This window comes from Oryzias latipes, chromosome 18, assembly GCF_002234675.1.
Source record: "Oryzias latipes chromosome 18, ASM223467v1".
Classification (NCBI taxonomy): Eukaryota; Metazoa; Chordata; class Actinopteri; order Beloniformes; family Adrianichthyidae; genus Oryzias; species Oryzias latipes.
In genome coordinates, this window is record NC_019876.2 from 26,317,495 (window position 1) to 26,344,556 (window position 27,062).

At 45.7% G+C, this 27,062-nt stretch overlaps 2 protein-coding genes across 3 annotated transcripts; both read right to left on the reverse strand.

Annotated features, from left to right (window-relative positions):
- Nucleotides 1–512: 512 nt before the first annotated feature.
- On the reverse strand, nucleotides 513–13,852 carry snapc2 (small nuclear RNA activating complex polypeptide 2). The gene is made up of 6 exons (XM_004080005.4): nucleotides 13,424–13,852; nucleotides 12,757–12,930; nucleotides 11,164–11,299; nucleotides 10,675–11,046; nucleotides 10,015–10,103; nucleotides 513–1,057 (listed from the first exon to the last, which is right to left on the reverse strand). The coding sequence occupies exons 1-6, from the start codon at nucleotides 13,634–13,636 to the stop codon at nucleotides 785–787; spliced, it is 1,257 nt and encodes a 418-aa protein (XP_004080053.1). The 5' UTR covers nucleotides 13,637–13,852; the 3' UTR covers nucleotides 513–784.
- Nucleotides 13,853–16,726: 2,874 nt separating this feature from the next.
- Nucleotides 16,727–26,569, reverse strand: LOC105356471 (neurosecretory protein VGF). 2 transcript variants are annotated; one of them, XM_020711767.2, is made up of 2 exons: nucleotides 26,284–26,569; nucleotides 16,727–22,578 (listed from the first exon to the last, which is right to left on the reverse strand). In XM_020711767.2, the coding sequence occupies exons 1-2, from the start codon at nucleotides 26,536–26,538 to the stop codon at nucleotides 20,446–20,448; spliced, it is 2,388 nt and encodes a 795-aa protein (XP_020567426.1). In that variant the 5' UTR covers nucleotides 26,539–26,569; the 3' UTR covers nucleotides 16,727–20,445. The 2 variants fall into 2 exon arrangements, with proteins under 2 accessions (XP_020567426.1, XP_011486027.1); XM_011487725.3 differs by having other exon boundaries at nucleotides 26,291–26,403.
- Between the last annotated feature and the right edge of the window lie 493 nt (nucleotides 26,570–27,062).

The following is a 27,062-nucleotide window of genomic DNA, read 5'->3' on the forward strand; positions in this document are numbered from 1 at the left end:
GACAAAACAAGTTTAAAATATAAAAAAAGAAAAGGCTTTTCTTCCTGAACGTTTTGGTTTTGGCTCCTATAAGTCAGACACAGAGACACTAAACGAGGTCTTTCTACTTATTGCCTCCCTATCCTGAAAATCTCTGAGGTGAAACAAACACCATGTTTAAGACATTCACAGAGTTTTACACAACATCCCTCACTTCTTGTGAGTAGTGCACGCAGCAGAGGTGGATATCATCTCCAATGATGTCCAGGCTCTGCCGATCCAAGCCTACCGAATCACGGAAACTACGATGCATTTGGAAGATTTTTCTGTTTGAACTTGACTTGGTGAGCTTCTACTTTGGGAGTCGTTCTGTTCTTGTTCTTGGAGGATCAGTCCACCTTAAAGCTTCAGCTGCAGCCCAGGAAGGACTTCAGGTCATGATTCCAGCTGATTCAATGTTTTGAGGCTGTCCAATTCAGATCTCTGCTGCCCCCTGCTGGTCTCTAGCTGCTCAACTCAACAAATCATGTTCATTTGGCCACAGCAAAAAAACATGTTTATTAAAAAAATACAAACCACTTCTCTAAATGATACATATGGTCAAGACATCAATAAATACTCTGGAACAATCTGTCTTTCTTGTGGAAACCTCTTAACAAAAAACTTCACATTGTTCTGTACTTTTATTCATTATTAAACGTGTAAACAATCACAGTCAAACCTGGAACTGGGACACTGAGGGATCCGCTGGAAGGTGGTTTAAGTCTACGACATTCTTAAATACCTGAAATCCTCAAACTGGACCTTAAAACCTTTCTCCGTCAGTATTTTCTGCTTTACGCACCAACAGACTGAGCGGCACCATGAAGGGGTTGAGGGGGGGGACAGTTTTGCACTGGTTAGAGTCCTGCGATTGGCTGGAGGAGCTCCCCGCTGGCGGCTGGACCTCCTCTGCCGCCGTCCCGCTGGAGGCCTCGTCCCTCTGCTCCCCTGTCTGACCGCCGCCGCCGTCCTTCAGTTCACTCAGCAGCTGTGTGGCGGCCACAGAGTCGGCCGACGCCGTCAGACACGAATACATCTGAAACACATCAGCGCACAACGGCAAAAAAGAAATATCAGGATTTCAAAGCCTGTAAGATGTTCAAACTTTCAGAAAGAAGGGTTTTATAGTTTTATGCTATCGTTTGATTTCCACAAAGAAGCAAACTGCTGCAAAGGTAAAGAAATGTCTTTGATCTTTGTCTGGTTAAGACTTTCTCTACACTTTTGATCCATTTCTGTTTCATCCAAATGCAGTCCGCTGGTGAAAAGCAGCAGTGGCGCCACCACCTGGCCACCCCACGGCCGCCCCACCAGCCACTATAAACTGTGGTAGCATCAGTTGTGCATTTCATCCCAAATGCACAGCCTGCAGGCGGCAAGTCGCCACCCACACCCCCTCCCCTTCCTGCTGCCTTTGCGTGCGCAGACATTAAAAGACGAGCTGCTGGATGCAGAACACGAATAAGACGGTGAGGCGGATCTTCCTTCGGGGTTCACTTCTGCGTTCGAATCCTCAGAGCGGGTTAAACAACAGAACCAGGAACTTTTTTTAAATTACTTTTGCCTTAACTTCAAAACATCGACCGACCGACCGCTCCACACCCTCACACGCGCTGCCCCCCTCCCTTCTTGCATTGCGCGAGCACTGGTTTCAGCACACACAATCACACATCCCAAAACACTACATTTCTTTTCATACCTGTTAAATATTTTCCGTGGTGTTTGAACAATCTGTTTACTGTACTTTAGATCACCTGATCTGTATTTTGCACAAATACTTGGTGCAAACACACCACAGCACCAGCAGTGGTGTGTTTTTATTAATATGTAAATAAGGATGTGCCCCGTCACACACGCCTCTCATTTCACGGCACTATTGGTTGCTGTGTTACCGCAGCATTTTGATGTGTGTTTGACCCGTTCCCACAGAGTTGCCTAAAGTCATTCGTTGATGCTTGTGTATGTCAATTTTCAGAGAATGAAGAGAAAGTCTGCATATATTCATATTTTAAGAAGAAAAGTACAGCAGAAGGAGCAAAAGAGATGATAGGGGAGCAGCAGAGGAATAGTGAGGATGAGGAAGATGAGACAGAGCAACATGATCCACAGCCAGCATGAATGACAGAAGATAATGAGGAAGACAAAGATCAGACGGCATCAGACAGTCGGCATCAGTGGTCAGAGAAAAAAGGCAGAACTCAGCTAAAGGTCCTCCACCTGTTCCTGGACCAACAGGTGAAGCTAGAATTATGTTGTCCTAATAGTAAAACTGTTTTGCCTGAATGGAAATGTCTACAGATGTAATGAATAAGGGTATTATTGTTATTTTTATTTTCGAACTGATTTCACTTTTTGTTCATTATAGATTTCTCCCAGTCAAGAGCCGAACACCCAAAGCAGACACACCGAAGCATTCAAGATAAACACAATAAATAAAAATATATCAGTAGTAGTATCTACTAATGATATATACTAGTATCTATAGCAGTATCTGCTATAAGTTAATGTTCTACAAAATATCAGTAGGTATTTAACTTTCTGTTAGTTTTCTAAGGGCAGTTTTACTACGTTTAGTAGAATGAATTTTAAAGAATATAGCTCAGGGTTTTTGTGTGCCACCCCAAGATTTTTAAAGTGGCCCCCCTACCGGACACCCCCATGAGGCGCCACTGAAAAGCAGCCAGACTCATTCTTTCTACCTGAAACATCTGTCAGTGTACATAGAAATGTGGAGATAGATGAGGAACTCCATCTAACACTTTTAGGCTGCAATTCTGCTTAATAATTTACCGAGGATAAAATAGGATTTCCTAGTTTTCTAAAAAATGTCTTTATACTGTTAAAGTTCCACCTACTGGTCTACTTTCAAGGCGTTCCAAGTGTTTTTTTTAATTCTGATGACGCCGTTTTTTTGGAGCCAAGGTACTTTATATCCTTGACAAAAATCCTGCAGCACTCCAGCATCCAAAGATGTGAAAAAAAAGGAGACTCCATAGTCTTTATTGATGTACAGTCCCTCCAAGATCTCACGTGCACTTTTTGTAATAATCAAGGCAGAAAAAAAGCAGGATGTTGCAGCGGTTTTTCCTAAAAGTTGTAAAAAAGAAAAAGTTGTGATCATTTTCAACAATAATTTTCAGCTACATTAATTGAAAATGTGTTGTTTTTCCTTCCAGTTTATTAACAAGCCATTTTATGTATGTTCACAAAAACCAAATGAGAACAATAATATGTTCTTTCTAAACAGTGATTTATTTTCTATATGATCACAACATGCGTGATAAATGTTACACAAAAAAGACCAACATTTAATGCATGTTTGGGTTCAACTACACAAAAAGTGAACACAATGAAGTTTTATTAGTTTTTCTTTTGTCTTAATCACAAATGTAACTTTACTAAAAATGTTTTATTTCTTTTTGGGTGAAGAAGTTGTTTCAATTTAGTTTAAATATGTCTGTTGGCCACTTAGCCTTTAGGCCCGTACACACCGGGACGAATATTCGCCAGGCGTTATTCGCCAGCGTTTTTCGCCACGTCTTTTGTGTTCACACCCAGGCGATTTTCGCTGACGGTGAGCCGAGCGAACATGCAATTTCATTCCCTGACATTAGATGGCGCTTAATGTAAACAGAAATACTCCTGTACACAAGGTGGCGCTGCGCAACTTTACGCTTCTTAAAGTCGCTTTTCACTCAGAAGAAGAGAGCAAGTATTTACGCGCTTGTCAGAATCATACAAAGAAAACATGAATATTTCAAGCATCAGTAGCTCCAACTGGTGCTTGGTAAGGGGATATTTTAGAATGTCCGTCATTATTTCTTAGCGGCAGTGTAGACGCTACTTGGCGTCTAACTTCTTCGCTGGTATGTGTGCTCAGCAAGGCAGTTTTGTGTTTGAGCGCCCCAAGTTGTGTTTTACTGTAACTTCAGAAGCTCCAGGCACGTGTGCAAAAGCGCCATTCTCATTGGTCGAATAGATTTCGACGCGACGCGTCGAAAAAAAAAAAACGAACCCGAGGCGGGTTTTTTTCTCGACGCTTTGGCGCGTGGCGTTTTTTCGCCTCGGTGTGCACACTCTCGTTGGTGCCCTTTGTTTAGTCACGAGGCGTTAAACGTCGGCGAAAATCGCCGGCGAAATTCGTCCCGGTGTGAACGGGCCTATAATCCTGTTTCTTTTATTTTGTTATTGCTTATATTTAAGCTTAATGCTTCAGATTTTTCAAAAAATTAGGCTGAATTTCTCCTTGATTACAGATAATAGCATTCATTGTGCTCTATGACACCTAACAGAGTAGCGTCATTGTAGAGATGCTGTCACTTTAACCCAATGCATCATGGGAGATGTAGTGCCAAAATCCGCTGAACGCAGACAGACTCTCTTCTCTGAGCTTCATTGTTTTGTTCACTTGTTCCACGGTCTGACACCGGATTCTGTGGAAAATTACACCGCTAAAGACGAGCTTTTTTGTTAGAACTGAGAGACTTTATGAGCAGATTTAGAACAAGGAAGTGAAGACTTTAACCACTTCTGATTGGTCAGAAGTGGTTAAACAGACTGATGACGTGTGATTAAGCCTTCAATGATTGGTGGAGACAGTTAAAGGGGCGGGACTTTTCCAAAAACAGAGCTTAAGCTGCAGCTGAATCGCAAGACAGTCATTCTGGTTTATTGTAACAATAAACAATAAACCTGCAAGAATTAGTCTAAAAACTTTAAAATCTGCAAAAAGCTGTGGAGGATTAGAATTACCTAACTTCCACAATTACTTTCTTGCAAATAGATTACAATACATCTTAAAATGGTTAAAAAATAATCCAGAAACCAACTCATGGTTAGACTTGGAACAGGCGTTATGTGGAAAGATCAACCTGTCAGATCTTCCATTTATTAGTCAAATAGTTAAAAAACAGGATTGTTTCAAAAGTATTAATATAAATGCCACTTTAACAGCCTGGTGGGAATTTCTCAAAATATCAAAATCATCAATTCAACCGTGCAAAATGACACCCATCTGGAACAACCCAGACATCCTCATAAACAAAAAAATTATCCACTTCCCAGCTTGGCAAGCAGGGGGCATAAAACAACTAGAGCACATAATTATTGATAGAAGATTCATAACTCCCCAGGAACTTCAAGACAAACATGGAATATATAACTTCTTGGAATATCAGCAACTTAAATCAATTATTACTAAAAAGTTTAAATACAGAGACAACGATTTAAAGCAGGGGTCGGGAACCTATGGCTCGCGAGCCATATATGGCTCTTTTGATGGTCACATGTGGCTCGCAGACAAATCTTTAATTATAGTTTTTTTTTTCATTAGACCAGTCCTTCTCGGGCGCGATGCGATGCCAGAGGCGCGCAGTAGTAGCAGTGCTTAGAGAGAGAAATCTGCGCCAGCGCTATCAGTTACTATTATCTATTATTTCACAGAGTTTGTACCACCTGGAAACCTGTGAATTGACGTGCCTAAAACTGCACGCTCCCGTCTCTGAGAAAGAGCGCGCAGATGCGGGGACGGGATGTGTGAGGGAGAAAGCAGAGGGTGGGGCTGAGGGGTTGTGGGGACAGGCAGCAGGTGAATCGCGCAGGGATTGTAAAAACGTAAAACCCGCTGCCCGTCACTCACTGCAGCGTGTGAGTGTGTGTTTGACTCCCCGTCTGCATGTGATCAGTCTTTGTCACATCTACAGAACATTCAGACCTACGATCACGTTTAAAGTCTCAACGCCTGAACGAAGCAGAGAAACTCACCACGTATCAACCAGACTAGACCATCAGCAGAACTACCACGAGAAATACTCATCATTTATTAGCAACAGCATAACAATGTTATTAAAAAGAATCCACAGACTTATTGTACTTTAAAAGTGTTGAAATTAAATCAAATGCACACATTCATTTGTATATTTAGTTTTAAACAAATTGTCGCGGACTGAGTTGGATGGCTGTTGGGCCGCGTTAAAAGTTCTGGAGTTCATGGAATGCATCAAGCAGAGATCTGATTGGCTCTCAGTTCTGTCGCTCAGCCTGTTGTTAGGTAGTTTGGACCAATGGGGTTCAGCTATGGGCCGAATAAGGGAAATGGGAGGGCTGCAGCGGGAGCAGGGGAATATAAAGTTGGGAGAAGCGCTCTCGTGTCGGCGGGAGAGATTTAGGAGTTGCTGAATTAATTGAACGGCGTTTGTTGCGGTCTGCAGTAATCGGAATAAAGAACTTTAAAAGAGGTTAAGTCTCCGTGCCTCAGTGTGGGGAAGGGACACTACATTATTGTATGGCTCTTTCGAAATTACATTTCAAAATATGTGGCATTTATGGCTCTCTTGGCCAAAAAGGTTCCCGACCCCTGATTTAAAGCTACCAGATGTAGTTACCACTCTGATTAATTTCTCAATGAATAAAACTCTCTCCAAAATATACAAACTTTTATGTAATTTAGATAACAATATTTCACTTCCGACAACAAAATGGGATGCGGATTTGAACATCAGCACAGATGAAAGTTTTTGGTCAGAACTTTGTCTAAACACCTTTAAAATGACAAAAAGTCCAAATCTGCAGCTAATCCATTTCAAAACTCTTCACAGAATTTACTACACTGGACAGAGGATGTTCAAGATGGGTCTCAGTAACTCAGACATTTGTCAGCACTGTGACAGTAATCTACCCGACAATTACATGCATGCACTATGGTTCTGCACGCCTGTCCAGGCTCTCTGGCAGCAGGTATGTGCCGATCTATCAGTCTGGCTTAAGGTTTCAATCACAGCTTCACCGTCACTTTGTGTGCTTGGTGACATGAGTGCCATCGATGTAGAAGGAGGATTAGGCTCTATCATTTTCATAACTCTTTGCATTGCTAAAAAAACTATTTTAATAAATTGGAAAAGCAAAAAATATATAAATATAAGTCAACACAGAAATCTGCTGCTTGATCATATCAGCTTGGAAAAAATGTCAGCCCAAAGTTCAAGTAACTTTGCAAGAATTCAGTCTCTCTGGTCTCCCATAGCTAACTCCATGACTTAGGGGGTGGGGGGGGCATGGTCGTCGCTGCTCCTTGCCCTTCTGCCGTGGGCCGGGGTGGGGGTCGGGGCCTCCGGTGCCTGGCCGGGGGTGGTGGGGGCTCCGTTGGTCGGGGGGTCGGGTCCGGCGCCTGGGTGGGGCGGCCTGGGGCGCTGCGTGGTCCTCTGGGCTTGGGTGTGGGGGTGCGTGGTGGGGGGGTGGGGTGGTGGTCTGGCTTGGCTTGGGGGGGTGGTCCCTTTGCCTGTGCTGGGGGGGGTTGGCGGGGGGCGCTGCTCGGGGGGGGGGCCCAGTGGCGCTGGATGGGCTTCCCGTCTACACCTGGGGCTGGGATCGGCCCTTCCCTGGCTCTGGGGCGGGACGGGACAACCCTCTTGGGGCCCCCGGTCGCTCTGGGTGTCATCCGCTTCGGCTGCGGGGTCTGGGGGTGGGGTGGGGTGGGGGTCTTGTCGGCCCTGTCCTGTGGGGGGGCATTCTGGGGGAGGGGGAGGGGGCCACTATTGGTACGGGGCAGGGGGGGTTGACGGGTCGGGGTCTCCGCTGAGGCCATCGGCGGTTTCCCCGGCCGGTTGGCTGCCTCGGTCCCGTCGAGGCCTGACCATAGCTCTTCTAGGGCCGGCGTTTGGGGGTTGGGGCCTGGGCTTGCTCCGGGGGGGGGGGGGGGGGGGGGCTTTCTGGCTCCCCTCTCTCTGTGTGGGGGTGGTGGTGCTGGGCCTGGGGTGTCTGCGCCTCCGGGGGTGGGGCCCCGGGGCTGGGTGGGCCTGGCCCCCTTGCTGGGGGGGGGGGGGGGGGGGGGACGGCTGTTTGACCACCGGGGGACAGTCTATCATCTGTCCCCAACTTACCCCCTTCCTCATATAACCTCATAAAAGGGTGAGGGGGTGGGGGGCTTAGCCTGCGATGAGCCTTGGGGGGGGGGGGGGGGGTTTACTAGGCAGTGGCCCCCCTCCTGTGGTTGCCGTATGGAGTGGGCCCCCCCTCTTTCGGTTTTATTTGCACCTTAGACATGTAGGGCCCTTGGTAGGGGGGGTGCTTGGACATCACTGCCAGCAAGCAGCGGATGTCCTCCTAGCACCCTACCCGCCAATTTTAACCGCACCTTAGACATTTAGGGCCCCTTGGTGGGGAGGGTGAGGGGACGTCACTGTGAGTAATCAGGAGATGTCCCCTTAGTGCCCTACCCGCCAATTTTAACCGCACCCCCCTTAGTACACACACCCCTCCCCCTCAATATATACATCCCAACATAAACACACACACATGCACACACACACTCTCTCAAACACAAATACACGCACACACATTTTGCAAGGAAGGTGGGACCTAGGACCATCTGTCCCCTGCCTCTTCCCTGGTGGGGGGTACGGGCCCCTTTGCAACGGCGGCTGTGTCCCCGGGGTGCCGGCTTCCTGGGCCCGGCGGTGCTCTCTCCGCGCGGTGGGGGGGTTCACATTACATCTGAGCCGGGGGTGTTCGTGTCCCTGGGGGGTGGGTTCTGGTCCTTGCTCCTGAGTGCTGGGCCCCGCCAAATTTCCAACTGTGGCCGAGCCTGGTCGGGCCATATTTACAACACCCCTTGTGGGCCCTCTTTTTTCCCCGGGGTTCCCCCCTCCTGGGCGGGGGCGGCGGGCCCCTGCCTCGCTCCTCCCTGGACCAACCGTGGGCCGGGCGGATGGCTGCCTGGAGTGCGGAGTGGGTCTCCCTTGGGGGGTCCTGGCTCGTACCTGGGGTTGGGGCGGGGGGATGCCCGGAACTCCTGGGTGGTGGTGGGGTGCTCGTCTGGGGCTGTGGGCGTCCTTCTCCGGTGGGGCCCTGCGTTGGGTTCTCCCGGCGCGGCGGGGGGCTGCTCTCCTGGTTGGGCTGGGGCGGCGCCCTCTTTCCCTCCGTGCCTCCCTGCTCTCTGGCTCTGGGGGCCTTGCGGCGGCCCTGCTGGCCCTGGCCTGGGTGGCGGGCTTGGTCGCCCGGGCGGCGGTTGTTCCCTGCCGGTTCCCGTGTGGCGTTGGGGGGATTCCGGCTGCCGCTGCTGGTGCGGTGGGGGTCTTGGGGTGGGGATGGCTGGGCACTCTCCCTCCTTCTTTTCACGTTCCACCATCCATTTTAGAAGAACATAAAACCTCACCTGAGCACAGGTGTTAGCTCAACAGACTGAATGACTGAAATATTTCACACTAGTTGGTTTTAAGGCATAAGTATGCGTGTGAACACTATCTGTTTTGTGTACATGTCGACAGGTGGACATTTTTGCAACTAACAGGTGTGTTTATAACATTTGAGTGTGTGTGTGTGGACAGGCTCCGCCCTTTTTTTTTTTTTTTTTTTACATTTAAACCTTACCATAATGATTAACAACCAGTAAACTTGTTGCTTTATGCTGCTTCATGGTCTTATCCCCCTTCCCCTCCTATTATCACCCCCTACCCCCCCTCTCTCTAACGTCCCTCTCTCTTCTTCCCCTCTTTCCTTTTCCGTCCGGTCCAACACCAAAGATTTTCAGACATGTTTGAAATTAATAAAGTTTGGCCTCAATTACAAAAGGGGTTTATTCAGACATACCTTTGGTTTGTCTGAAGATTAATAACCCCTCTTGTTAAAGTAAAATATGTCCAACCCAAGAGGCCCTCAGCTCTCATCTGACTGCCCAGCTGTTGGACAGGACAAGTTAAAAAAAAAAAAAAAAAAAAGAAAAGAAAAAAAAAAAAGACCGTCATTCTGATCAAAATGTCTTTAATAGAATCAAATAAACACAAAGAAACGGTCTTTTATGATCTTTCATATTCCTAACTACTCAGTGTTTTATCAGGGCCTGTTTGGATGAACACAGAGCTGATTTCCTGGAGATGGAAAATGTTTTTAGATCAGTGACGCGGCACACCGGTTGAAAAGCACTGCTCTGGCTAACCAGGTTCCTGCAGCTTAATGCTTAACACTTTGAATGCTGGGATCTCATGTCACTGACGGTACCTTCATCATGTGGTTGTGGAGGCCATTGCAGTCCAGCAGAGGCAGCTCGTCTGGGAGGGACATCAACAGGTCCAACACGATGGCGCTCTCTGGATGACAGAGACAAATACTCAGTCAAATCTGTTACAAAAACCCCTTAAGTGGCTCAACATTTCCTCCTCTGCCCTTTATTTATTATACTCATCAATATATTTTATTTTTTCTGGGGCCTCAAGAACCAAACATCTTTCAATGAAGGGAAAGTGCTGCAGTCTGAAGGTGAGCGGGCGTCGTACCTCTTCCCGCCACACGTGTCACTGTTGAGCAGAAGTGACACTAAACTGCATTTAGATCCTGAAATAGTGGGGAAAACTCCAGCTAAAATCATCTGCACCAAAGAGAGGAGTAGTTGTTGGTCCAGGTCTGCTTCATTAGTTTGTTTTTGTGTCTTAATGACTCTTTTTTAAATTCTCACATTAGTTTGTTTGCCTGAATATGCAGCTGAACAACCTGAACATTCTTTTTCCAAGAGTCAAACTGCAGAAGGAGGAAAGAGACGGCCTTCAAAGGGCAAAACTCCATCCACCTTTAGGATGTGGTTCCTGTCTGCCCGACAGGCGGGCGGGTTCGGATTCCTGGGCTAAAACATCTCAGCTCAACCGAACAGCGTCTCCGACTCACCCATGGAGGTGAGGCGAGATTCCTCTTCAGGCTTGTGGACCACGCTCAGGAATTTGTAGATCCTCTCAAAGTCCACAATCTGCTTCACCTCCATCACCCTTTGAGGATTGGGTGCTTTTTGTTCAGACCCGGCGTCGGAGGAGGAGGGCTGGGCGAGGGCGGACGTAGAAGCTGAGGGAATGTCCGGCGATGGCGGCGGGCCGGTCTGGATCTCAGAGCTGGGCGAAGCAGGCGGGTCAGGTGTGGTGGGAGAGGGAGTTCCAGGCTTCTCCTGAGGTGGACGGACAACGTTCTGTGGTACACGAGGTGTTGGAGAAGGTGCTGGGAGTGTTCTGGATGGACCCGTTGATGGTGCTGGAGATTTGGAGAACACTGCAAAAAAAAAAGAAGTAAATGGAGCAAAGAGACGATTTTTAGCTCTTGCCGGGTCCCGAGGCTGGAACCATGAACCCACACGATGAGCACGAGACCAGAACCACAAATCTGTACCTGGAGTCGGTGGACGAGATGCGGGTTTCAGAGGGACGATGCGAACAGGGGGGCCGAAACTGGTGGAGGATTTATTGTCTCTGGGCGGGTCACAGTTCCTCAGAGTGCAGGGCTCTGTGGAGGAGACGATCAGGACCTGAGGGACGTGGGAAAAGTCAGCCATGTTGCATCAACATCTCCTTTCCGAAGACTGGTGCAGGACACCGTGTGAACACTTTGGACCTATTCTCAATTTAAACAAGCAGACCCAAATGAAAGCCACACCCCCATCATCTCCTGATCCATTATTCAAGTGTTTCAGCTGCTCTTTTCATCCTGATCAGAACGTTTTTAGCCAAATCAAATCAGAGAAAAACGGTGTCGTTGTCTTGGACATAATTTCTGCAGAGCAGCAGCAGTTCATTAGAAACCCACCTATGAGTTGTGGGCGGGACCGTTTGCGCTGACCAAATTCCACCCCCACTTCCCGATGCCATCTATTTACCTGCTCTTTCACAATCTTGCAGCCCCTCAAACCCCCAACCTAGCATTAGCACTGCAATAAATAAAAGGGGGCGAGCAATGTTGGAGCTATCCAGCCGTAGAGTTCTGATCCAGATTCCGGCTCGGACGAGGAAAATAAAGACATACATGGATCTATTTGTCTGCAGATGCATCAAAATGGAGCAGAGCAGGAAGACTGTGGCCTGCTGTTTCTCCGTCATTGCTACACGCTTTTCCAACGGCATTTTTTCATCTGCTCCTGATTCACAACAATTTGATTAAATAAATCCTTAGAAATGCCATTTTAAGCGTCATTTTCTACATACAGGTCCGCCATCGTCAGACAAAAATGCAGTAACAACACGTTAAAAACAGGATTTTAATCAGAGCGGGTGTTTGGAAGGGATAAAGGTATCCACCATCGGAAATTTATGTCAGAGATCTTACTACTTTAATCTTGTTTTGTTTTTTTAAAGGTTTGAATTGTTGTTTGGTGCTGTAAGCAGCTTATTTGCTAAGCAGTGCGCCATTGTTTAAACGCCTCGACCTCGCTCTGCCACAGCGGAGGAAAGTGGTTTATGCGTTAAACTTCATGATAAGTGATCCAAAGCATCACTTCAGGGAGAAAGTTCACCTTGTTTTTGTCCAGATGATGAAGCAAAAGCTTGTTTCAAACAAAAAAACAAATATCCTTCATTAATTCATAATAAATAGCTGTATTAACCCTTGTGCTATCTTGTGGGGTCCAGATGACCCCACTCCCAATGTTAACGTGCCTTGGAGGCAATGAGTTGATCAAGACAGACAATTTATTTCCTATTAAAGGCAACATTGAGGGTCTTTTCTGCTGTCCTGTTGCTGTGATCAACTGAGAAATATTATATTTCCACAGAGGTTCTGTTGTTCCGGGTCACCAACCGGCATTCAGACCAGAACAATAATATAAAACATTCAGGCTACGTGAGCGAAACTTTGTTTTTCGGTGTTCATTATCACTTTTTTAATGGATACTCCGCAGCCAATCAGAGTTGAGTATTCACCCAAGACCGTGGTCAAAGACTAGCTTCACTGATCGGCCGGCAAAGGTTCAGGCCCACGGGGGCAACGTGCCTGAGAGAAAGCAGCGTCTACGGTTCCTTCCAGAGATCCTGCCAGGGTGGAAGCCAGGTTGGCCCACTCCTCGATGGGCTTTCTGGCGACCTTCTCGTCCCTCTTCCTCCTCCTCAGCTTTAAGGCGGCGCTGGAGATGGCCTTGTCTTTAAGGGCATCCACCACAGAGCGGATCTGAGGAGGTGAGAAACACGATGAAGGAGCATCCAACATACAACTTAAAAGACATTATCTGGATTAATTGAGAGACGATATGATGATAGCATGGTTCTCTCAGCATTTTAGAGGGAAAAGACATCCCAAAATTTCAGCATCACCCACCCCTGTTCCACCTGCAGCCCACAGTAGGGCTGACTAAATCCGTTTGATGCCTATTTGCATCCATAGGCAAAGAGGGAGGTGCGTCGGAGGTTGAGCGCGCATGCGCAGGCGCACACCCGGTTCATTGGAAGTCAACACAATAAGCAAAGTAGCACATGTTTATGTTGGTAAATAAATATCTTTATGACCGGAACCGGAGAGAATGGAGAGAAAAAAACGAATAAATCATGTCGCTAAACTTTAACATAAACACAGGAGTCCTAAATAAATATAATAATATAATATTTTTTTCTCCTGTGACTTGTTCAGATTCAGGTTCAGTCAGAAGCCGGAGGACACTCGGTACCTCTGCGACGGACCGCTTTGGGAGACGTTTTCCCAGGAAGCTGTAGTCTATGTTGTCCGTGTCTCCGTCTGCTAACGCGGTCCTGCCGAGCTTCTGCAGGGCGTTTAGCAGCGTCTTCTCCTCCGTCTTGTTCCACCGGCGTGGCGGCTTCCTCGGTCCTTCGGTCGGCGTGGGCCGGTTCGGTTTTCCTCGCTTGCGGGGTGGAGGCTTCATGTCGCCGCGTGGCCCTCTGTGACCAAAAGAAATGTTACCAGCCGAACTTTAAGCTGAAGCAGGACCCCTGTTTAGTTCTCTACGTCACTCTGCTACGTCATCACGTAAGTTTTTCTTCGCCTGTAGGGACAGTTGGAACGGGCATTCAACAGTTGCGTTGTCGCCCCCTAGTGGGCAGAGAGGTTCAGTGTTTCCGTTTCTCTCGATTGAGGCTTGCGTTATTAGGACAAATAAAAACAAATATGTGGAACAAATGTTTACCTTTGTTTTATTTGTTTCTTTTTATTTTATTTATTCATTCACTCATTTATTTAGTTATTATCATATATTCCTTGAGTAAACCTGTTATAAATTGGTTTAAAACCCCTTTTGTATTTGAAAAAAAAGCTATAAATAAAGACTAAGATTAATTCATGTTTCAATTATTACCATGGTATTTAGATCCCTCTTTAAATATATATATAAAAAACAGAGAACACAAAAGATTCAAGGAAAGGAGTTTGAAGAATGAGGATGGAGAAATAGGAGGTAAAAAAAAAAGTAGCAGAGATGAAAAGGAGAGATAACATATTGAAAGTTGCAGGACTGGGTTGGAGAGGAAAAGGGTGGAAGATTCGGAGTGCACCAAGCCAGCCTGAAACAGATTGAGTCCAGATAAATGCCCAGGTTCAGTCTAAAGCCCCACAAGCCCAAAGACTTCACCCCAATGCTGGGGTCACAGAGTATGACCATCTGCAGTGACTGTTTGGGTCGAAGAGGACAGGAAAGAAACTCATTCACAAGGCAAACACTGCTGTAGTTTTTCAGGGTTAAAATTATAGTATGTCTAACATACATAGTGTGTATGTAAGACTAGAGTACAGTTTGTGCGACATTGATTCTGTCTCATACAGCCTCTTTTAGGAGTGTTTGTTTTTGTTCCTTTTTTGCATCTGCATGTGGGTCTTTTTGTATGTGTGTATTTCTGTTGACTTCTGTTACCATGAGTGTTTGTACATGTATGCTTGTGTGTGTTTGTTTATTTTTGTGTATTTAAGTGTGTTTCTGTGTGCGTCTCCGTGTGTTTGTGTTTGCGTATGTCTCTTTGTGAATGTTTGTCTGTGTGTGTGCGTATGTGTGTGTGTGTGTGTCTTGGTGTACATCTCTGTTTGTGTACATTTCTGTCTGTTTTTTGTGCATTTGTGTTCTGCATGCAGGTCTATTTGATTTTTTATGTGCTTTTGTGAATTTGTATATATATTTGTTTGCACGTGTCTGTGTGTTGGTGTGTATTTATGTGTGTCTGTGTGCATGTCTGTGTTTTTGTGCTTCTCTGTGTGAGTCTGTATGTTTTTTTGTTTACATTTCTTTGTTTTGTGTGCATTTGTGTTTGCATCTGCTGCACGTGGGTGTATGTGTTTTTGTGTGTGTTTGTGAATTTGTGTTAATTTTTGTTTGCACATGTCTGTGTGTGTGTGTCTGTGCGCATCTCTGTGTGTTTTTGTGCATTTGTGTTTGTATCTATGCGTGGGTGTATGTGTTTTTGTGTGTGTTTGTTTGTAAAATTTTTGTTTATTTCTGTTTGTGTGTTTGCATGTGTGGGGGTGTGCCTGTCTGTGCGTGTGTCTGTTTCATGTGTGTGTTTGCCTATGCTGGTGTGGTAATGTTTATTTACATTTGTGTGTGTCTGTATGTATGTGTGTATGTGTGTTGGTGTGTGCATCTTTGTGTATGTATGTGTGTTTTGGGGCTATGCAGTAGCGGCCCAACGATGACTCACACAGCCTCCACCATGTGACATCATGAATCACAGCACATCTGTGTGGGCGGAGCTTCCTCCCTTCTCTGTGCTCTTCCTCTCAGTCTCTCTCTTCACATCTTTTTTTCCTGTTGTCCTCAGGTTTCAGCCTCTGGTTTTAGTTCTGGTTCTGGTTCTGGTTCAGCTGGGTTGGCTGCGTCTCTCCCTGTTCCCCATCCTCTCCCGGTCATCTTTGAGGGGGGCGGTTTCCCCTGACCCCACCTGTGAGCACACTGCTGAAGAAAGCTGTGGGATGGAGCTCACTGGATGCAGCCTCAGCTGCTACAGACCCTCATGGTTCCTTTCAGACAGTTTCCATGTCATTTTGTCCCAGTAATGCTGCATGTTTACAGTAAATGAGAAGGTTATTTGGATCAGAAGCTCCATTTTTGCAAGAACCTTTTTAATGAAAATGAAAAAGTCTGAATGGAGACCCTGCTGGAAGTCTTCTCATCATGAACCCCTTTTGTATCTTTTAGTTCTCCTCCTGGAGAAGTCATTAAAGTCCCACTCCTTTTTTTTGTTTTGTTTTTTGTTTTTTAATTTAGCTTAAATCTAAAAACCTGTGTTTTCTGGGACATATAGCCGCAGTATTGGCACGGTGTCAACCCGCCAGCTTCCTACCATTCATCGGTTTACTCTCCTGCCATCTTACAGCCCCTCACAACCCCAAACTATTGGTAGCGGTGCAGCAAAAGTGGCGGGCAACATCTGAGCCATCTGGCCGTATACAGTTTAGATCCAGATTCCAGCTCAGACGAGAAAAACAAAGACGTTCATGGGTCTATTTGTCTGACAGTGGATGCATCAGAATGGAGGTTGGGATCAACAAAAATACGAGGTTTTTCCAACTGCCTTTTTTTGTCAGCTCCTGATTCACAACGATTTGAATAAAGAAATACAGAGAATCTGAGTTTCACGCTTAATTTTCTTCATATACGTCCTTAATCATCTGAAAAAATGCCACAAGAAAATATTGGAAACACCAAAAACACAATTTTCATCGGAGTGGGTCGGAGTTTGCCCCTTGATCCTCTGGTGATCCCCAAGGCTACGTTCTTGGCCCATTACTGTTTAAGATATGTCATCTCCAAACATTCCACATTTATGTTGGTATATATTTATACAGATGGAAGCCATGATGGTCACATGTTTAGCTTAAAAAAAATCAGAGTTTAAGAGAAAACGGTTGTGTGGTTTTTTTCCCCACCTTGAATAAAAAAACTTTAGCAGAAGCCAATATTTAACCAGCACGGGAACTTTTATTGGTTTAAAAACTCGGCCAAAAGGTGTTTTAGAAATAAACCAATGACTACATTCAGCAAACTGGGGTTTATTAAGATTCACTGTACAGCCAGAATCAGCAAAGACAACAGTCAGAACACACAGAACTTAGACGAGGCTTCACTGACATATTTGTTGCTGTAATATTGACGATTTTTTTAAATTCTTTTTGAAGTGATGCATCTCCAAAGAAACGTTTTTCTTTTTTTTTTTTTTTTGAGAGAAACGTGCAGACTCCATGCCCTCGGCTTCAGGAGTCGCCCTCCCCCCCCTTTGAGGGGCGTCCTGCTCATGCTCCAAACAAACCGTTGAAAGGTAGAAAAATGTGGTTGAGCCGCTCGTCTTTGTCATGCAGTCCACCTCCTCCTTTGGTCGGCAAACTGAGGAATGTGTGAAAATGTTCTGGCAGACGCTCCAGACATGACAGGAGAAAGGCTTCTCTACAACATGCACACTGACTTCTACGGTCACACACAAACCAGCGGTTCCCACGTGCAGAACACACCAAACAAAAGTGATCCTGACCAAAGCCGATTCCTTCAGATGGAGTGAGACAACGTGTCTTAGAAACAACAGCAAGTTTGATACAAACCGAGCTTTCCCAGCCGTTTTAGAGGCAACTGTGTGTCTGGAGGGAGATGACAAGCCTCCACAGCTGCATGCTTCCAGGAAGCCGTGCAGTGATCGGCCAGAGTTTGGCACCATGGCAACAAGGTCCTTAAAGTTATGCAAAATGCTGAGTCATCCATAATGTCATCATTTAGCGTGGCCTCTCCTGCTGTTCGCCATAAAACCTCCTTTTCAGCTTTTTCTCTTAAAAAAAGAAAACGCGTCTCGTCACTTTTCACGGAAAGATGCTTCTGTCCTGCATTCTTTGAAGTTCAACTCTGGCAGTTTTTTTTTTTATTCCATTAAAACTTTCAAGCTCTGTCTTTTGAAAGAGGACTCAAAAATCTTGACACACCAGGACCATGCAGATGAAAACGGAGATGAAGGTTTAGTTGTTGAACAAGAAGGAATCTTTTCACAACCACAAAGGAGAAAAGCATTTTGGTTTTCTCAGTTTTTTTTCCCCCTGTAATTTTTAATTTTGTGCATTTGATTGTAAAGGCCTCAGTCACAGCTGCCCGTACGGGTGGATACGGGCTATCTGCAGGTAAAAAATGGGCTCATCTGTACTGCCGGGGGTCCACACGAAATTTTAAGACCGTTGACCGCCTGTTGAGCCTGTAGAGTGAAAATGTTCATGCAGATTTTTTTCTACAGGTGGTACTATACGATAGGTAAAGGTAAGTAAGTGCCTGCGTGACGTATGGATCTTTCATTTTTCCCACTACCCCAAAACCTGCACACCGCGCAAGAGCCAGTTCGCACACCTTCTGACGACTAGAGTGTGGTGTAAGGGCACTTTACGACGGCATCACCTGTACGTCTAAAGTGAGTGTAACTTACGTTACAAATACTTCACGATTTACTCAGTACAAGTACGACAATGGTACATTCCATTTTCATGAGGTGACTGTACTAGCCTCAAGGAAAATGCAAAAAACACTAGTGTTCCCTCTCCTCTCTATAGAGAACACGTGGGGTTGACCCCCATATATGGGGTCGACCCATGTGTGCATGTGACCTGTGCATGTTGTCCATATATAGGGTGCATGTGACTAATGAGTATTTTGGAGGCGTTTTGCTCCAAATATAGGGGATACATCTCTTTGCGGCCTACAGTCGGTCTCATAATCTGCCTCTATTGACTCATTTTGGAGGTTTAAATGATTTGGACTAACGTGAGATAAAACACAATCAGGACAAAGTGAGCGCTAAAGCTGAACAAATCCTCAGAAAGTTGAGAAACGGTAGACAGGAAAGTCCAGCAGCTGATTCATTTGGGGTCTTCAGAGCAGGGCGGGAACCACAAAGCCCATCTCAAGACATGGGAATGTTTACATTTTTAGGCTTTGAAATCTCGAAACATTCTGAAAGTCGTGACGATGAAAGAGCCACGAAGCTGTTTAACCCGACCATGCGGTCTCTGTTGGTAAACCTCGCTTTTGGGAGGGATGAGGATGAAAGAATCGTTTGAAATGACTGAAACTGAGTTGGTGTGAGAACATGAGGTAGGGGTAAAAGAGGTAAAAGAACTCAGAAGTTCAGGTCAGTGGTCGAGCTCTTAAACAAAACACAGAACTGCAATATTTTTCATTGTTGGGTATTTTCATTTTATAGGTTTGATGGTAAATGGTTAGTTTACTGTAGTATTTACTTTTACAAGTATTCATTGTGTGTGTGGTCATGGGTTGTGTGTGCTAATGGAGGGAAGGGGGAGAATAAAGGGTGGGATGGGTTTTTATCTTTCTAATGATTAATATATATTACTTATTGATTTTTTTATTGGTCAGTTTTTGTTTTTAACTTTAAAGTGCTTCAAGCTTGATTTGATTTGAATTTTGATTCCCATCCGTCATGGTTACCGTCCTTGTGGACACCGTGCCATCTAGTGTTGAAGTTCTGGACGACCCAGTGGGTTGAGCAGCTTCCGTAACAGTTGGTTCATTCTGGGTTAAAATAAAAACACGAGTGATGGTTAATGTGAGGTTAGGGGAGACCCAGACCCCACATTTCCCTCCAACCGTACAGCTACGTTCCCAGCGGCCCGGGCCGCGAGCGTTGCGTTCACTTTCAATGAAAAGTCTACATCTACATGCATTTTGGGCTTCAAACAATCGCGTTCGCGCATCACTATGCAAGTCTCTACAACCGTTTTCAGGCTCTACGCACAAAACGCGCGTCCATTGAACAAACATTGAAAGTTAAACAAGTTGAAATTTGGACTTAGATTTGATGGTGAGGTATGGATGGCTCCCCTTTCAATTCACACAAGTGCCAACTGTTAGAAAACTGATCGTGGAGGAGAAATTGATAACTGCAATTTGTGTCCGGCTGGCGTATTATGACACCAAGTCTTTCATATATCGTAATAGAGCGGTGAAAGAAAGAGCCGAGATCTGCACCGCTTTGACATTTCAATCCAAGCCTCTTCCAACTGTACGGGGAAGGACAAGCTCTGGTAAACAGTGGTAGAAGAAGAAGAAGCCCCTCCCTGCTTGTCCAGAGTGAACACCGCTGGCTAAATGCGCATTCTTGAATGCACGTCACAAGCCTGTTGTGTCCAATGCTTAAGAAGTGACCCTGGAAATAAGTGTCAGTTAAATTTAGTGTAGACTCCTAGTAAGTCAAATGTAAATTCTAACAAAGACTACACAGTGATGTCCTCCATGTTGTGTATGGACAGTTTGCACGCTGCCTTCTGGAGATCAGGCAGTTCTGGATGGAGAACCCAGACTTGCAACGACTTTTCCAACCTCGTTAGAAACTAACGGGCACCAGATGGATCGAGACCACAGCACAGGCACAATGTAACAAAGACCGCCACAACTCTTCATGCGGTCCCAGTCAGGACCTTACACTATCATGTCCAGATTGCCAGGAAGGCCACCAAGCATCAGAATCTCCCATCAAGGCTTCAGACTGGCATTGATGAACGGCCAAACAGTTCCAAGTGGGCCTTCATTAGCTCTTCTTCACATGATCCAGACCAAAGAAAAAGATTGTTTGGGTTGAGACACCTCTGCAAACTTCTCACATATGTCAAACAAACCACAAATACCAACATGAAGAGATGAAAATGTCAGTTTTCTGCTCCTGTGAATCTCTCTTCATCCTTTTCTTCTGTCAGTCAGTCAGTCAGTCACTCTTTCTGCTGAGGTCTCTCCATGAGGATCTGTTGAATGTACGTCTCCAGATCATCAAGGCTGCTGCCGTCTGCCTTTCTTCCAGCCTCATCGTTTCGTGTCACTGTGGGCACCTTGACAGAGTCACCAAACATCTTCTGCAGGGAGGAAACCAAGCTTGTTTGGAGAGAGGGCCGCTCTTCAGGGACGCGGACCCTCTGAAGCGGTTGGGGGAATCGAGGAGGATAGCCGTTGTAGTAGGACTTGTGCTGGAGGCGTACAGGAGGAGGCCTCCTCAGCTGAGGCTGCACCCAGCTTTGATAATGCCTCCGAGGGGGGAACGCGTCCACAGAACCTCCCCACAGGCTGTTGAGAGCGGCAGGGGGTTTGGTGATGTAGTACAGGGGTTTGGGTCTGGGGGCAGGAGGAAGATAGATGGGGTAGTAGTCCAGGAAGGGGCTCCTCTGGTAGTAGGAGGTGTAAGCGTAGGGGTAAGCAGGATAGTTGGTCCAAGCAGACTTAGAGGGGTTGAGACGGCGGTTCTGTTTGACCAAGCGAGGCTTGGCAGGCTGAGACCAAAAGCCTGGACTGGCCTGCAGAGATTTGGAAAGTTTCTTTTGAAACTTCTCTGATCTGAGTTTGTTTTTCTCCTGGAACCATGTCTTGAGGAGATTGGCAGCTGGAGATGGTTGCTTGGAAACTGGAAGGCTGTTTTGATTTGAAGCTTGCCACCCAGCCAAAAATGATGACGACGGGGTTGATGGAGGACGCTGCCAGAAGGACATCAGCTGTTGGGGCGCGTCCTTCTTTTTCTTCTTCTCAACATCCGTGATTATGTCCACAACATCGTCCGCTGGGAGGTGCAGCTTACTGGAAATTTCAATGAGCTTGTCGATGGTCTGTGGGTCGATGTCGTTCTCCTCGGTCACCTCCTGCTCCTCGTTGGACCTCTTGTCCTCGGCGGCGTTGGACACAGGAGAGCTGTGCTTCTTCTTGCCGTGGTTTTGCTTGACCATGTACCGCAGGAGCATGTCTGAGGCGATGTCCGCCAGCTTTTCTTCCTCCATCTTGGCTTTTTGTGCCTCAGCTGCCTGCCTCAGCATCTCCTCTTGTTCCACCTTGGCTCGGGCTTCTTCTTCTTCTGGGCTCAGTACCTCCTCCTCTTCCTCCTCTGGTTCATCTTCCTTTTCCTCTTGTTCCTCTGTTGGTGGAGCCTGAGCAGCCATTCCACCGTACGTCTTGTCCTCCAGTTGTTGGATGGAGTTGTCACTGTCAAACTTTGGGAAGTACAGAGCCTTCTGCGTCTCCTCCTGCCACTTCAGCTTCTTCTTCGTCAGGGCCAGATCGCTGCCTTTATGTTTGGGTATGACGTCATTGTAGCTGCTGAAAGCGCGCGTCTGCCGGCGCTCTGCTTCAACCTCTCTTTCAGTAACGGTGTTCAAACGAGGAAACTCCTTCATCATGGTCTCCAGACTCTTGAGCTCCTCTGGGTTGAGCTGCTCCTCCTCATCGTCCTCATCATTGTTTTGGTCTCCGGTGGTTAATCCTGGTTGGGAAGCGGCTCCATTCCCGATCCCTGATGCCGTTTCTGAACCTGTTGGCTTTTGGAACTGGATTGTCTGGCTTACGGTGTGACTGTTCACCTGCTCTGTCATCCTCTCCTCCTCTTCCTTAGCCCTCTTCCTCTCCTCTTCCTCCTCAATCCCCCTGTCCTTCCCATGTGAAGCAATCAGCATCTCCAGCTCCTCCCGTCCATCTCTGTTCCGGTCTCCTCCCTCTTTGTTTGCCTCCTGCTTTTTGACAGCTCTCCTCTCAGTCTTCACCTCATCCTCTTCGGGTCTGCCTCGCTCCGCTTGTGAGTGATTCAGCGCTTCCAGTAAAACTGCTGCTAATTTTCTGGGATCAACATCTTTGAAGAGCTCCTCCTCCTCCCCCTCCTCTTCTTTGTGAAATGATGCACTCTCTTCATGTCTGTTTTCCAGTCCAGATGGAGCATCAGCATGAAGGTTTTCACCGTCTCCATTACGTCTTAGAGGGTTGGAGGTGGACAGTTGGGGAAATGAGACGGATACGAGAAGGATGAGAAGGGTGAAGACACTTGTGGCTTTATAGTTCTTGGTCATGGTCAGGAGTGCTGAAGACAACCAGATCTGGAGGAGAAAAGACAAAAGACACTCAGTCCACTTCTCATTTACAGTCAATGATCCAGCCTGATTTTTTTGTTTTGTTTTTGTTTTTATTCCCAACAGCACATCAGGGTGGTATTCCAGAAAGCAGGTTATGCTAGCTCCCACGGTAAGTTTGAGGCTAAGGAAGTTGATAACCTCAGCTTTCGGATCCAGAAATGGAGGTATGTTTCAGGGTATATCAAGTTGCCATAGCAACTCATGCCCTGAACATAACCTGGTCTGGAGCAGGTTTAGTTGAAGGTTAGTTTGTTTCCAGAGAGGTGTAGCAGCATGGCGCTTCCATTTGAAGATGATTTAGTGGATGAAGAAGCCCAGATAATAATTTTTCCACCATGAGAGGATGATAAGACCACATATGGATGTTGGAAAGATAAAGTTTTTTACATTGATCTAACTTAATTATTTGCTTCAGTTAAGATAAATTTTAGAGTTCAGTCAACTTAAAAATAATACGCAGTTATCAGACATTTATTTTACTTTCAGTCAAATTAATTCAATTAAGCAGGTGTAACTTTGGTGCTGCTGTTAGATTGGCAGCGCAAGGGATTGTGGGATATCATTCCCTTTGCCTGTCTGGACGGATTTGTTTAATTCTTTATGCACCATGTGTGAGAGGGAAGGAGAGGGTGATGAGTTTATTTATTAACCCTAGTGCTAGGAGATCTGGCAAGAACTGAAGTTAGTGTCAGAGTCATGATTACTGAATGAATGTTAGATGTTGCAAATCCACATTCATGTAAACAATAGAAAAGTAAGAATATCTGCAGCCTCAAACTATGTGAGAGATGACATATGAGAGATCAAAAAGTACAATAAATTTAGATGGATATACATTTAATTGAATTGAAGTAATATGACATTCAGTAAGACAAATATGTAAATTTGAGTTGTAAAAACAATTATTGAGTCGGATAGACATAAGAAATTAGGTTGAATAAATTTAGTCGAAAAATCAACTACTTGTTACCAATTGAATCAGTTAATTTATGTTTAGTTGTATATATATATATCTATATATCTATATATCTATATCTATATATATCTATATATATATATCTATATATATATATCTATATATATATATATATATATATATATAGATATAGATATATATAGATGTACATCAGTGACGTGCGGTGAGGTTAATGGCTGGTGAGGCACTGACGTCATCACTCAGATTTACAAACATATGAACCATGAGTATAAATAACTGAGTAACTTATTCACCATTTAATTGACAACAGTTAACGTTTTGTTTAAAATATCATTTCAACATGTTTTTTTTTCATATACAAACTGCAGCATAGAAAAAAGCACAAACGTTATTATCGTCTTACCTTTACTTGTAAATAAAGTCCATACGCCGCTCCTTCTGAAGAAAATGACTTGCCGCTTGCTATCACTTCTTCTAGTATTATATTCAGGCTGTTCATAATCTTAGGGCTCACCGGCGCCCCCTAACATGAGGCACGAGAAAGTCTGGCCTCACCCAGCGGCTTTTTTGCCGGCGTTTAGCGCTCAGCACAAGAAACACGTCCCTCACATACAGTTATTTATAAAAACAAACACTGTACATCATATACATCTGCTAAATTATGTAAACTCAGCTCATATAGTACAGGTGATTGAACCGACACACAGAGAGACAGCAGTACTGTCTGACTGCATAGGTATTGCGCAATCCAAGGTGAGGCTCAGCGGGCTGGTGCCTCATCGCACGTCATTTCTTATTATCTGAATGGCAAATGCGGAAATTCAGCGATTTTGAAAAGAAAAAACACCCAAAAATGGTACATTTAAATGGAAAATGACTGCAAAGCACAAATTACTGATTAAATATAATAATTGAATTTATTTTTTCTCTTTTCTTCCCATAATGACAGGTGAGGCACAGCCTCACCTGCCTCTCCTGACTGCACGTCACTGATGTACATCTATATATATACACACACATATATATACACACATAAATATGCATATATATGTATATATACTTATATATACACACACATATATATATACATACACACATATACTGTATATGCATATATATGCGGTCCTCCTTCGGACGCACCGCGTTTCATTGAAACTTTCCCTGGGACAAGCTTTGTCTTTGGACCGGCAGCCGGATCGCCGAAGGCAGAAGTGCTGCTATGCAGATCTGAGAAACTCTAACTCATCATATGAATTTGTGTTTCCAGAGGTGTCCAGACAAAATAAAGGCTGATGTTTACATAGTCTCTGTAGCTTACAGGCCCTACTAACCCCAACCTTACATTAGTGGTATAACAGAAATGCTGAGCAATATTAGCGCTAAGTGGATGCATCAGAATGGAGCGGAGCAGAAAGTTAGTTGCCCGCCCAGCGTATTTACGTCATAAGTACATTTTTTTTCCCAGCAGCATTTTTTCATCTGCTCCTGTCTTTGAATAAAGAAATACCCAGAGATGCAATTTCAACGGACTGGGTCTTTAATGTGAAACACACACATCCCAGAGTTGACACCAGGTTGAATTTGCGCAGAAATCCACATAAAGCTGCAGCTTGGTGCAGAGGAGCATGACCCATATGACCGCCTTTGCACCACATGTTTTACTCAAAAGAAATCGTGTTTGAAGAGAAAAGGCGGAAGCCACAGCAGTTGTCCAACTGCTCTGTGACTGCATGCCTCACGTTTGCTGTTGTTGTTTGTGTCAAAAAGTCATAAAGTTGAATTTTCTCCACTCTGTTGTCACGAATCGACTCTCACGGAGCTGCACGCGCTCACGGGCTCTCTGAGAGAGACACAAAACACCAGCACGCGAGCATTTGCCCTGCAGCGCGCGCTACCTGCAAAACAGGAGAGGCGCGCACGCCCCCAGGATGAGCCACCTCACTGCCCACACCAGCACGCCTCAGCGTTCAAACAGGAGCAGCCTGAGAACTCTGAAGATGAAGAGGAGGAAGGAGGAGGCGCAAAAAGTCGTTTGGCTCTGTCAAAGACAAGCGGACAGCAGCGCAGACGGCAGACGAGGGAGTCTACAAGTGACACCACATGGGAAGCACAACTGCACATCCCACCTGAAACACTAAGCAACAAATGCACATTACAACAGCTGCTGCAACAGCTGCTTACAAGATGCGAATCTGCTGCGCACCTACCCCAGACAAGGCGCACATCCGTCCATCATGCAAGCAGGAGACGCGCATTTGTTGCGTCTCCCGCATGCAAACGCGCATCTGCTGCAGCCCTGCTGCTCCTTCTGCGTGCACATTAGGCATCTGTTGCAACTCCTGCATGTCAGCTGCGCATCTGCTGCTGCCCTGCCACCCCTCTTGCATGCAAATTTGGCATCTGTTGCACCTCATGCAAGCACATTGCGCATCTCTTGCACCTCCTGTATGCATACTGCGCATCTACTTCATCCTCTGCACCTCTTGCATGCAAACTGCACATCTGTTGCAGCCCAGAAACATCTCCTGTGGGCAAACTGCGCATCTGCTGCACCTACTGCATGCAAGCTGCACATCTGTTGAGCATCTCTTGCGCTCCTTTTGCACGTCCGCACTTCATTCAATCTAAAACTTTGCTCTCCTCTCATTTCTAACTTTTTCTGTTGCGCCTCTTCTTTAGTCTTGAGAAAAATTCCCGACACTCAGCAGCATTTTAGGAAAATCTTTTCGTGCCTCAAACCTGCAGATGCGTGGGAGCTGCGGGGATTCCAGCGTCCTCTCCTCGTCACGTCCGCTGCTGGGAATCCCACGGTCCCTCGAGGCCCGCCTCAGTCCTCCGTGAAAGCCGTTTTTGTGCGTCCTCGCGGAATTTCTGTGGTGGTTTGCCTCCGTTTGGGGTCTCCTCTCGGGATCGTCTGTTTTCAGGACTCTGGACAGCGGCTGCGGCTCACAGGCTGTGCCCCCGCTCACCAGACCCACGTGACGCATGCGTCAAGCGGTTCCCATTGACGTCACTGCCCACGGTTTCATTCATAAGATTTTCCCGGTGCCCACCTCTTTCAACCCTCCTCCTTTTCTTCTGCTCCCTGATGGCAGAAGCTGCTGAATGAAGCAGGCGTTAATGGCGGCCGCTGCAGCATCATCTGTCCATGTCAGAACATCCCCTCCTCTGCATGCCTGCATGATGCACGTGCTGCACCAGGACTCCACATGGTCAAGCCAAATGTGATGGAAGCAGAAACATGTAGGAAAACGCTGCCCCACATCAAAATGATTCTGCTTTCACACACCCTGCAGCAAAATATGAAGAATGTTGTTGTGAAATATTGATTGAATCGTTAAGAAAACATAGTTAATCTTTAATTAAATATAAGCTAATTTTTTCTAACCCTTTTTGAAATGATCTACTAATTTTCTTTACTTTTTACAGAAAAAAAATCCCTGAAAAAAACATCACTTTTTCATTTGAGCTTTGCGGTTTGTGATTTTTATGCACTGAATACATGTCTCAG